The sequence below is a fragment of the Amblyomma mixtum genome, chromosome 1 (assembly GCF_055824585.1).
Source record: "Amblyomma mixtum isolate Tamu chromosome 1, ASM5582458v1, whole genome shotgun sequence".
NCBI lineage: Eukaryota > Metazoa > Arthropoda > Arachnida > Ixodida > Ixodidae > Amblyomma > Amblyomma mixtum.
Window position 1 is genome coordinate 102,896,804 of NC_143012.1, and position 12,478 is coordinate 102,909,281.

General features: G+C 51.0%; 1 protein-coding gene across 3 annotated transcripts in view; it reads right to left on the reverse strand.

Moving 5' to 3' along the window:
- The window catches only part of LOC149367362 (receptor-type tyrosine-protein phosphatase mu-like), a 264,042-nt gene extending 253,831 nt beyond the window's left edge, over positions 1 to 10,211 (reverse strand). The window contains exon 1 of one of the 3 annotated variants that reach the window (XM_089555344.1): positions 9,811 to 10,211. In XM_089555344.1, the coding sequence (XP_089411470.1) occupies positions 9,811 to 10,205 (395 nt within the window). In that variant the 5' untranslated portion in view covers positions 10,206 to 10,211. The remainder of the gene's footprint in view (positions 1 to 9,810) is intronic. The other 2 variants (XM_089555325.1, XM_089555335.1) reach the window with 2 other exon arrangements.
- Positions 10,212 to 12,478: the final 2,267 nt, after the last annotated feature.

The window sequence follows — 12,478 nt, forward strand, 5'->3', positions numbered from 1 at the left end:
TGTCAAACCCCATGATTCTATGCAGTATGTTAAATGACTATTAATAAGTGCAAAATAAAGGGTACGCAGTGTTTGTGTGTTAAAACAATCGCGGGCCTGTAGTAAGGCGTAACAGCCTGAGGCCAACTTCGAACAGACGGCGTTAATCTGATTTTTCCAGTGAAGATGTTCATCTAGAATGACTCCAAGATACTTAAATGAGTGTGTTCGTTCAAGCGAGTGGCCATTAATAAAAATGTTAATTTGGTTGCTATGGATGACTTTTCCTCTTGAGCTAAATACTATATATTTGGTTTTGCTTGAATTAATTGTTAGCTTGTTGGTAAAAAACCAGCTTGAAATTTTTTCCAATTCAGTGTTTGTTTTTGCTTCTAGATCCTCATGGTTGTCAGCTGTAACTATGATCGCAGTGTCATCTGCATACATTAAAATATCCGAGCAACTTAGGACCTTCGGCAAGTAATTCAAATATAATGAAAATAACATGGGCCCTAAAACAGATCCTTGAGGAACCCCTGTCTTTAAATATTGAAGGCATGATATAATGTTATTCATAATTACAGCTTGTTGACGGTTTTCAATGTAACTAGAAAGTAAGCGGTAGACTTCACCGCGGAATCCATAATGGTTTAACTTGTTGAGCATAATAGCGTGATCGACGGTATCAAACGCTTTCTTTAAATCAACAAATACAACGGCGGCCAGTTTGTTATCATGTAATGCTGTATTAATTAACTGAGTCAAACTTAGGACTGCAGATGCCGTTGAATAGTGTTTTCGAAATCCATGTTGCTGTTGCTGATACAGTCACCGCGGATAGCAGCGGTTTCGTGCTTCCGGGAAGTTGTCTAATAAGTTCTGGTATTGCATATTTCATTGATTTTATGTCATGTGCCTGAGCGAGTGTTACCCCCTTCCCCCCGACGACTTGTGCATCTAAGAGAACTGTCTGGCCCTCTCTTATGAGGACCAGATCAGGGATGCGTGTGCCCTGACGGGTAGGGTAGTGGGGTTCCAGCTCGACATGGAACCCAAGCTCACGAGCGCGTTTACCCACATAGCGCACGATACTGTCGTGGCGGGATGTCCTTGACTGGTCGGTCCTGTGACAGATCTGTGTCACGTGTCCCAGGGTCTCGGTGCTGGAACAGCCTGCCCGGCAGTTGGTGGCCACATCCCTGCCTCGCTTGGTGCGGGCTAGGACAGGCATCGCATTAAAACGGAATTTGACTACATTGATGAAATCCCGTCCACTCAGCAGGTGGGTGCCCTCCCGGATCCAGTTGTTCGAACCGGGTGCATTTCCTGCGCCTCTTAACGCCGCGCCATCAGCGCTCGAGTGGAGTTGGTTGCGCCAGAAGGCGCGCACCTGCTTGTTTGTAGCAAGGACTCCTCCGTTGTATTTGGTCATTTTCTCTGCCTGGGAGATCAGGCCCCCAACGTACGGCAGCTCCGCCAGTACTCTGCATGAGTCATTCGATGACTCGCGCAGTGCAGTCAAGCGCTTCACTCGTAAGAAAGGCACCGTAGCCCTGAAGGCCATGATCCCCATCCCCCCATCATCGATCGCCGCGTGAAAAATTGAGCGTGTTAGGTCATGAGGGAGACGTAGCCACCGTCGCACTGCGGCTCGGGTGGCCTTGTCAAGCTTGATAAGCAGCTTTGCGGACACGGGTCCCAGCACAACTCGGTGCATCGACCGAGGTAGAAGATAAGTGCGGAGCACCACCAAGCGCTGCTGTGGCTTCAAGGGTGCCGCACTGACTCGTTGTAGCAGCGACTTTAGTTCAGCAAGGATATCAGCCGGTGACATCCCGCTCGGCGAGAAATTAAGGCCCAGGTAGCGCCAAATAGTTTCCGCTGCCGCCTTTGGTATTTCCTCATCGCCGATGGTGAACTGTTAGTCGATGTCAATCTTCGTGATCTTTCGTTTGGCGTCTGGCAAGTAGGCAGCCGTCAAACTCTTCGAGGCATTGATGGCTAATCCCCTGGGGGCCAGGTATGTGAATAAGTCGTCTAGTTGGTCCTGGAGGCCTGCTGGAGTGGATGCCATTATTATAAGGTCATCAGCAAAGGCCATGGCATTAACTGTCAATGGCCCGCTCCTGAAGCCAATCTCCGGTGGGCAGCTTTCCAGCCATTCATCTAAGACAAGGTTAAAAAGCATCGGTGACAAGGGGTCACCCTGCCTTACGCCTCTTGTTGGTTTAACATACCGTGTCGACCCCTGGAAGGTAAGGGACGTTTCCGCCCCGTCATAAAAGTCCCTGATGTATCGGAGGAACGGTTCATCAAGGGATTTCCTCCTCAGGCCCTCTAGAATTGCGGGCTTGGTGACCCTGTCGAATGGCTTGGCAATATCCAAGGTCGCCATGTATAAGGGTCGGTACCGTCGCCTGGCCTCATGGATCGCTCCAGCTAGAAGGTGCACATTTGCGGCGCACCCGTCGACAGGCATAAAGGCCCGTTGTTTCAGGTCCAGGGGAACAGCTGCCTGGAGTCTGGACGCCAAAACCTTATGGAATAGTCGCACAAGGATGGGCGCAACTGTTATTGGCCGAAACTCCCCAGGTGCCCTTGCATTCTGCTTCTTTGGAATGAATATTGTCCTAGCACCTTTCAAACAGACGGGGAGTCTTCCCATCAGCATCAGTAATGTCAAAATAACCTTGAGGACCAGGACAGGAACACCACGAAGGTCCTTCGCCGTTAGCCCATCAGGACCAGGAGCGGAGTTTAGCCTAGGCATTGCTGCCTTTAGCTCAGCCGATGAAATTGGCTGAAAAATCGAGATCTTTTCTTCAGTGCCTGCAAGAGTAGATCCAAGACTACAAGCCAGTGGCTCTGTCTCCATGATTGTTTTCCAGGAGTCAAGGAACGCGGCAACATCCTCTACATCAGCCTGCTTTGCACCGTCCAGGACCTCTCTTGCACAGCGCCCCTGGCACTTTTTAAACTGTTCCTGAAACTTGGCGTACTCTACGCGACGTCGTTTCCGTCTGCTGAGGTTCTTTGGCTTGCCTTGCGGTCTCCTTGGTGGTGGTCTCGGTGGTTTATCACGGTAGAAGTAATGACGGAGGTAGTTATTGAAGCCGACTGTGATGTCCTGGTTGTCAATATACAGCTTTGCAAGGGTCCACAGTGTGTCAGCCCCGAAAGAACGGGGGCAAGGCCTATTAACCAATGATCGTAGTTCCTCCAGGTTCCGATCATGGTCGGTCTGTGAAACTTCTTCAGGTTCATCTGGTACTACTGGAACTTCTTCTAAGTCGCTGTTGTGGTCGGTCGGTTCAGGTAACGGATCAGTTTGTTTGGCCATGAGATCTTTCACGAGTTTCTTGTATGCATCCTGGCGCCGGTGAGACTTCAGACTGTCGAAGGTCCGATGTCTGAAACTGGCATGAAGTCTTTCATTCATATTGTACACGTGTATGTTCTGCTCTTTGGCCTGTTGTAAGATCTGAACCTCCCTAAGCGCAAGTCTATAGTTCTCCTCTGGCAACCATCTCGGCTTGACCCTGCTCACCACAATGTCTGCATTGTATGCATCTAAGTGGGCCCTCTTCCGATGTAGGCTGAGGCCCACCTTGGAAGAAAAGGACCTCCCGCATTCTAAGCATGTGTTGTAGTTTGCGTCTGTTGCAGAGTCATCTGAATCACTACTGCTCATAAGTTGCCTAAGTTCCCTGAGCCGGTACTGCCTAGCAGTGGATGGGCCAGGAGCGTTGGACTGCGTATCATCAACCACCAAATCAACCACGTCGCAACCCGAACTAGATGGTATCCCGCGCCTAGCGCTAGGATGTCTAGACACAACACTAACAGGTACAGCATCAGTAGACGGCATCCCGCGCCTAGCGCAGGGAGGCCTAGGCACAACACTGTCAGCCGTCATGTCCCTCACATTGTGTTCCAAGACACCGTCATCACTACTGGTACTACACAACCTCATGCGCCTAGCGCCAGGACGTCTCGGAACCAATACATCGCTGTCCGAAGAACCGGATCCAGACGCCGCTGGAGACGACCCACGATGTCGACGAGTGGATGATGGAAAAGTGGAGGCGGCCTGGACCTCGCCCCCCACAGAGCTCTGTGTCACACCGCAACAAAACGCCTCTAAAGCAGGAGCAGTCTCCCAGTTGGTTGGAACGACCGTGTCGACCACGTCGCAGGAGCTGTCCCTCGATGCATCCACAGGTGAAACCCCGGAAACCGCGTCTACCGGGGCGGGAGGAACAAAAAACGCGTCTGCCGGGGTGACAGCCGCGAAAACCGTGTCCGCCGGGGCGAGAGCCCCGCGAAACACAACGGAACACCCCCCAGCAGCTCCCTGCTGAACGTGATCGGCGACGTGTGGGACAGAAACTGCCCCACCGTAAGCCAAACACTCAGGGGATTCCTCACACGACTCACTAGGCAGGGTAGCACGCCTAAGCACCACGGGACCAGGATCATTTCCGATCGCGCCATCCTGGCCCGCAGCTCGTGCACCCACACCCAAGTGGTGTGTGTTGGGGTACTCAGAGGGCTTCCCTCGCTGGCTACTAGCACGCCTACACACCGTGGAACCCGGACTATTAGGTTTGGCGCGGTCCGGGCACACAGCTCGTGCTTCCACCAGGAGTTCTGCGCCCCTTTCCCCCTTAGCCTCTGACACCTCTCCCCGGGAAGGACTGGCACCATCCCCCGGTTCTGTCCCCAGGACACCAGCCCTGGGCCCCGATCCCGTCATGGTTCCGAGGTCAAACATCGTGTACTCTGTGTGGGCCGAAGCTCCACGCACCCTTTTCGCACTTTTTGACTGGTCGGCGTTTCTCGTTCCAGTCTCCATTGTTCTTTCAATTCCCAGTTTCATGCGGGCCTTGGCCCTCGTCATCATCGGTTGGTTGTCGTCATCGGTCACGAGCGGCTGCGTCCTGCTCACAGCCCGCTTCTTGATGGGGCCACTGTCCCAATCGCTGGAGGTTCTAACTCCTTCCTGGTGGCGCCCCGTTCCACCAACACCCTGGCCTGTCCTCAAAACGGCCTTTGCCCTAGTCACCAATGGTTCCTCGTCCAAGGTGGTCTCCCTTGGTGGCTGGGTTCTGCAGCCAGCCAGTGGTGCGTCAGAAGGCCCACCATGGCCCGCACCATCACGCCTAGGGATGAAATCCCCTTCGTCTCTGGAGGTGTCTGCACCCTCCCGGTGGCGCCCCGTTCCACCGCTCGCTTGTTTGGCTTGTTCGGCTTTATGTTTCATGCCAATATGTATCCGGAGACCCTTCTCCGAGCCGAAGGTTCTGCTGCAAAAGCTGCACTTGGCAGCGGGAGCCCCAGAGCTCCCTCCAACACCTGAGGGCCCCTCCCTCACTTCGCACTCTCCGATTCTTGGAGCGCCCGCCGCTCGGCGGCCGCTTAGGTTTTTCTCTTGTTTTCTGTCCATAGCGCCAAGTTTTTAACGACAAAGGGCTTGCTGGGCCCAGTGCCGCTTGTGCCCTCTCAGTTAGGAGTCCTGGGCCAGAGTAGGGGCTTACCACCCAGGTACCCCGTTCCTTTCCTTTGGCCCTGGCCACCTTTAGGTGGCCAGGTTACCGTGGTGGACGTGTGCCGAAGCACGGACGCGGAAAGGCCAACCGGGCTTACCCAAATTCACCCGGGAGCAGAGTTGTGATCTGCCACCACCACAAGTGCACACTGTGCAAGTGGTATCGGTATCGGCGCTGTACTTATACAACGCCATGATCACGATCAGCACGTGGTAGCATATGCCAGCCGTTCAGTGAGTAAGAGCGAAAGAAATTACACGGTTACTGAGCAAGAATGTCTCGCCGTTGTTTTCGCTGTACAGCGCTTCCGCTGCTATCTGTACGGGAATGCTTTTACCGTCGTGACCGACCACCACTCGCTTTGCTGGCTAGTGAGTCTTCGTGACCCCTGTGGCCGGCTTGCTCGATGGGCTTTGCGCCTACAAGAATTTAATTTCACTGTGGTGCATAAAAGCGGCCGTAAACACTCAGATGCCGATTGTCTTTCCCGTTTGCCGCTTCAAACGACTGATGACAACGCAGACAACTTTGATGAATACTTGGCGTCACTTTCACAAGTCTTCCCCGATCTTCAAGTTTTCCGAACTGAGCCACGCAAAGACCAAACATTAACCTCTTTGTTTGATGCCGCTCAAGATTCTGTAAAGAATACATTTTGCATTCGCGACGGTTTGCTTTATAAGAAGAATTTCGCTTCTGGAGGAGCACGCATGCTTCTTGTCGTACCGGAAAACCTACGCATCACAGTCCTTGAAATGATGCACGACGACGCCACGTCTGGGCACTTGGGAGTGACACGCACACTCCACTGCACACAACAACGATTTTACTGGCCTAACATGCGTTCAACCATCCAGCACTATGTATCCAGCTGTGTGCAATGCCAGCGCTTTAAGCTGCCGACTTAAAGTCCACCGGGCAAACTGCGGCCAATCACACCTCCAACCGCCCCGTTTGAGCAAGTTGGCATTGACCTCCTTGGACCTTTCCCACGGTCCTCTAAAGGAAATCGATGGATTCTTGTGTGCATAGACCACTTAACCCGTTATTGTGAGACTTGTGAGACAGCCGCGATACCAGCTGCTACTGCGTCTGAAGTATCTAACTTCTTACTTCGATTCGTCATTCTTCGGCACGACCCTCCTGCAGTTCTCATTAGCGACCGTGGACGCCAATTTAGAGCGGAAGTTGTTCAAGAACTTTTCCGCCTCAGCAGCTGCAGTTTTCGCCACTCCACGCCATATCATCCCCAAACGAACGGAGTGGTAGAACTCACTAATCGGACGCTCACCACCATGCTTGCTATGTACGTCGCTGCAGATCATAAGGACTGGGATGGCGTCCTCCCGTTCATTACTCATGCATACAACACAGCGCAACATGAAACAACTGGCTACAGCCCATTTTACCTGCTCTATGCTCGCTCACCTCGCTGCGGCCTTGACACCATTCTACCATTTTTCATCCACGATGAAACTTCTCTTGCGACCACACTTTGCAGAGCTGAAGAAGCTCGCCAGCTTGCCCGTGTTCGAATTTTATCTTCGCAAGAGTGTTCCAAGAACCGCTACGACGTCCAACACCAAGAAGTTTCTCATGTTCCTGGTGACATTGTGTGGTTGTGGACCCCTCTACGCAAGCGTGGTCTGTGTCAGAAACTGCTATCCCACTGCACTGGACAGTTTGTTGTGTTGGAGTGCATAAGTGACGTTAATTACCTTATATCACGACTAACTGCTAGTGGTCGACGGTCACGCCAGTCTCAGGTGGTGCATGTAGCCCGCCTCAAGCGATTTCATCCCCGACGTTCTATTTAACTCGCCCGACGGGCTTCGGAAAACCTCGACGGAAGAAGCAGAAGATTGACTGACCAGCAGGGAAAAGGAAGAGAAAGAGCTGAAGGACGCTTGTAGGCTTCCTGCTTCCATCCTGCTCCGACCGATCCCCTCTGTGAATAAACCCCCCTGCGTGCTAAGCACGTAACAATATGTATAAATAGTCTGCGACGAGTTAACACAGATACATGTTCATTTCGCACATCAAAACTATTTCAGATATCGCACCTGTCTTACTGTACATTCCTTTGCATACTTTTTTTCTCGCTGGTTCTAAGTCCTGCATGTATATGTATATATATATATATATATATATATATATATATATATATATATATATATATGTATATATGTATGCGTGTATGTATGTGTATGTGTATGCGTATATGTATGTGTGTGTGTGCGTGTGTGTATGTGCGTATGTATGTATGTATGTATGTGTGTGTGTGTCTGTGTGTATGTATGTATGTTAGTTTATGGGGTTTAACGTCCCAAAGCGACTAAGGCTATGAGAGACGCCATAGGGGAGGGCTCCGAAAATTTCGACCACCTGGTCTTCTTTAACGTGCACTGACATCGCACAGTACACGGGCCTCTAGAATTTCTCCTCCAAAGAAATTCCAGCCACCGCGGCCGGGATCGAACCCGCGCCTTTCGGGTCAGCAGCCGAGCACCATAACCGCTGAGCCACCGCGGCGGCGTGTGTGTGTGTGTGTGTGTGTGTGTGTGTGTGTGTGTGTGTGTGTGTGTGTGTGTGTGTGTGTGTGTGTGTGTGTGTGTGTGTGTGTGTGCGTGCGTCTGTGTGTGCGTGTGCGTGTGCGCGTGTGTAATAACGTGATAGTCTGTTGGCCTTGTCAATTAGGTATGGGAGCCCCGTGAAGCTACTGCGTTTATAGCTTTTTGCTCCTACCCTAGCATTTCTTTTCTGTTGTTCAGAACAAAAAATGCAGAATTAAGTTGATTGATTGATTGATTGATCGACTCCAGGCGCAATGCAGAAAATGATTCCTCGCCTTCGGACGTGCCGTCTTGCTGGCGCTGGAGAGGGAACCATGAAAAAAAATCTGCCTCTGCGTTGCCACTGGACTTTTTGTATACCAGCCAGTACTTGTAAGCAGACGAAGTGACAGCCCATCGCTGCAAGCGTGCTGCCGCGATCGGTGGAATGCCTGTTTTGTGCCCCAGGATGGTTTGTAACGGCTTGTGATCCGTGATCAATGCGAAACATCTTCCATAGATGTAGAAATGAAACTTTTTGATTGCAAAATAGACGGCAAGTGCTTCCTTTTCTAGCTGACTGTATTTTTCCTCAGTGTCATTTAATGTGCGCGACGCATAAGCGGCCGGGCGAGGGCTTCCATCGTCCGCAACATGAGAAAGTACTGCACCCACGTCCTACTGGGAAGCGTCACACGCCACTTGCAAAGGCTTATCGTGGTCGTAATGCGCCAGTATCGCGGATGACGCCAACGCATTTTTGGCTTCCTCGAACGCCACTTGGCACGGTGCATCCCAGCGCCATGGATGATCTCGACGCAGCAGTTTGTAAAGAGGACTGGCCAGAGTATACAATCGTGAAACGAACTTCCCGTAGTAATTTACGACGCCCAGAAACTACTGCAGCTGCTGCTTGATTGTGGGCGCGGGAGCTTTCGTCAAGGCTTCTATCTTCTCTGGCGTTATGCTGACACCTGCTGCGCTGATAACATGACCAAGATAGCGCAGTTCTTTTTCAAATAACGAACACTTTTCTTTCGTTACTCGGACCCCGCGCTCTGTCATCCGCTTTAGGACAGCTTCTAGGTTTGCAAAATGCTCGTCTGCCGTCCTTCCAGTGATGAGAACGTCATCCAAATAGCACCTGACTGACGCCTTTCACATCTTTCAACATTGTCCATAATTCTTTGGAAAATGGATGGTGCCGAGGAAACGTCGAACGGTAGCCTGTTTACCGCAGAAAGTCCTTTATGGATATTGAGTGCCAAGTACTCTCTTGACGACTCCGACACTACCACCTGCTGATAGGCTCTGTTGAGATCAATCTTAGAAAATTCTTTGCCCCCTGCGAGCGCCGCAAACAACTCATCGACAGTCGGCAGTGGGTACCGGTCAGTTTCAAGACAAGGATTTAGGGTGTTCTTGTATTCACCGCATAGTCTTATGCCACCGTCCTTCTTTACTACTGGTACAACCGGTGTGGCATAGCTGCTCGTCGCAACTGGTGAAGTGACTCCCATGCCTTCCAGCTCATTAAGCTCGGCCTCGACCGCAGGTTGTAATGCAAAGGGCACACTTCTTACTTTCAGAAACTTCGGCACGCTACCATCTTTTAGCGACAACTCTGCTCTTCTGAAATTGTTCCCAGTTCATCGCTAAACAAACTCTGGTATCTGTCTAGAAGTGCGCGTAGTCTGGCAGTTTGACCCGAACAAGCAGAACCATCTCACCTGGAAATAGCGCTGAGCTCGAAGATACTGCTCCAATTGAGTCGGATGGCTTGCAACCATTGTCCACCTAGTAGCGGAAGTCCCTTTTCTTTCGTGATGTAGAGAGGTAGCTGGGCCCTCTGCTCTCCGTACTGCACGGCCACGTGAGCGACTCCAACAGGCTGGACTATGGCTCCCTTGAACGTCCGCAACTTCAGCGTCGTTGGCATGACCTTGATTGAGGGAAACATCTGCCGAAGCTCATATAAAGACATGACGGACACAGCAGCCCCTGTATCCAGCTCCATGACCAAGGGCCGACCTTCCACGTGCACAGAAATTTTTATCGTAGCCAGACCAGGCGAAATAATTTCCTTCATGCTTACAGAAGCTTGAACGGGAACCAACGTCTTCATCGTGTTTCGCCGCGCTCCCTTCGTCTTTTGCTGCTTGTTAGCTTGGCACACCCTTTGAATGTGTCCTTTCTTATCACATTTGAAACAGGCGGCCGCTATGTGCGGACACAGTCGGCTTGCATGGTTCGCCGACCCGCAGCGATAGCAGTTTCGCTGCGTCATATCGCTTTCCCCAACGGCTACGACCTTGTGAATGTCCGGAACGCCCGTATCAGAGGCGTGCGCTTCTGCTACGCTCTTTTTCGCTGCTTCCATGGCTAGCGCTCGTTCCAGGGCTTTTTGAAAGGTTAGCTTGTTATCTTCCCTGAATAACACTCGCTGTATATCTTCTCTGCGCAAACTGCAAACAAAACGGTCCCGCAGCGACTGATCGAGTGCGGATTCAAATTCACATGTCTGTGCAAATTTCCGCAACTGTGCAACATATTCCGAAATCGATTCAGTCTCGAGTTGCGCTCTCCTGTGAAATTTCGCGCGTTCACTAATTACCGACGGCTTCGGTGACAAGTGGTCGCCTAGAAGTTTCTTTAGCACATCGAAACTTTTAGCTGACGGCAATTCGGGCGCGGTCAATGACTTCAGGAGACTGTACGTCTTTGGGCCCACGAGACTCAAAAAAGCGTGTACCTTGTCGTCCTCGGGGATACGGTTGACCAGAAGAAACGGCGTTAAGCGTTCCTCGTACGACGGCCAGTCGCTCGTAGATTCGTCGAAGGGCTCGATGTGTCCCAGTCGACCGACAAGTTGCGTCACTGCTCCCGCCGCTGCCGAACCATCCGTTGCCATGTCGGCTTGCTGTAGAACTGGTCAGAATCCCATTCTCGTCGCCAAATGTGTTTTGTCGGGGACAGCAGACGAAGGCCAGGTGGGTGGAAAACCGAACGTCGTTTATTCCATCACAGCTTGTAGTGAAATGCCCGGTGGCCGAGCAACGCGGCTTATCTTATAGCCAGCTCTCGCGGTAGTCGCGCCGCCGCTATCGCTCTAGCCGCGATGATTACACAACACAGCGGAAGTTAGTAAAAAGCGGTTGGAGGATTGGTGGCTGAAAAGCAGAAAGGTGACATCAGGTTAGAAGAGTAGGAAACCGTAGTTAAAGAAGATGGCGAATCTTAATGAGAATTACCAATGCAGTTGAACAAAAATAAAGAAAAAAAGCTGAGCATGGTGGCAATTGCCACCACCCCGTTTCAAAGGGGGCGCTCCTATCCATCCATCCATCCTGCCCATCCGTCCGTCCGTCCGTCCGTCCGTCCGTCCGTCCGTCCGTCCGTCCGTCCGTCCGTCCGTCCATCCATCCATCCATCCATCCATCCATCCATCCATCCATCCGTCCATCCGTCCGTCCGTCCGTCCGTCCGTCCGTCCGTCCGTCCGTCCATCCATCCATCCATCCATCCATCCATAGCCATCGTCCGTCCGTCCGTCCGTCCGTCCGTCCGTCCGTCCGTCCATCCATCCATCCATCCATCCATCCATCCATCCATCCATCCATCCATCCATCTAGGAGCAGAACCCACGAAATTTCGAAACGTAATGATTAAAAGCTAACGCTCTTAAAATACGGGGTCGGTTCTGGTTTCTGGTTCAGGTCCGGTGCCGGACAGCCTGATCCAACCCGACTTTTCATGAACTGACAGCTCAGTTTTGTTCATGAAGCAATGCTAAATATGTGCAGTGAAGTTAAAACCCATATTTAGGAATTATATTGTTTAGCATTTATATTTAGCGTGCATAGAAATATGGCAGGTCTTTTCCACTATATACAAAAGAATTATTGTATTACACCAATGTTAGGTCAATGCTTGAATATGCCTGCACAATTTGGGATCCTCTAGCGGTGCGAGATAAAGCCAAATTAGGAAGGGTTCAGAACTTAGCTGCTCGGTTTGTGCCAGGGATTTACAGAAAGGTATCTCTGCCGAGACTTCGACAGAAAGACTGCAATGGGAGCACTTGGAAATCCGTCGACGTAAGTTGCGAGTCAATTTTTTTCACGTGATTTATCATTGTTCTGTTGACATTGAAAGAGCGATGTATATACTGGCACCTCATTATATATCTGACCGAGTAGACCACAGTTTCAAAGTACGGGAGATTGCCTCAAAAAGTGACGTATTTCGATTGTCTTTTTTTCCCAGTACAATACACGATTGGAACAAATTGTCTGCAGACACTGCTTGTAATATGTCTAATGTTGATTTCTTTTCTACATTATAATAAGCAGTTAAGTTCGTAGTTGTGTGAAATTTTTATGTTTTTGTTTTTCTTTG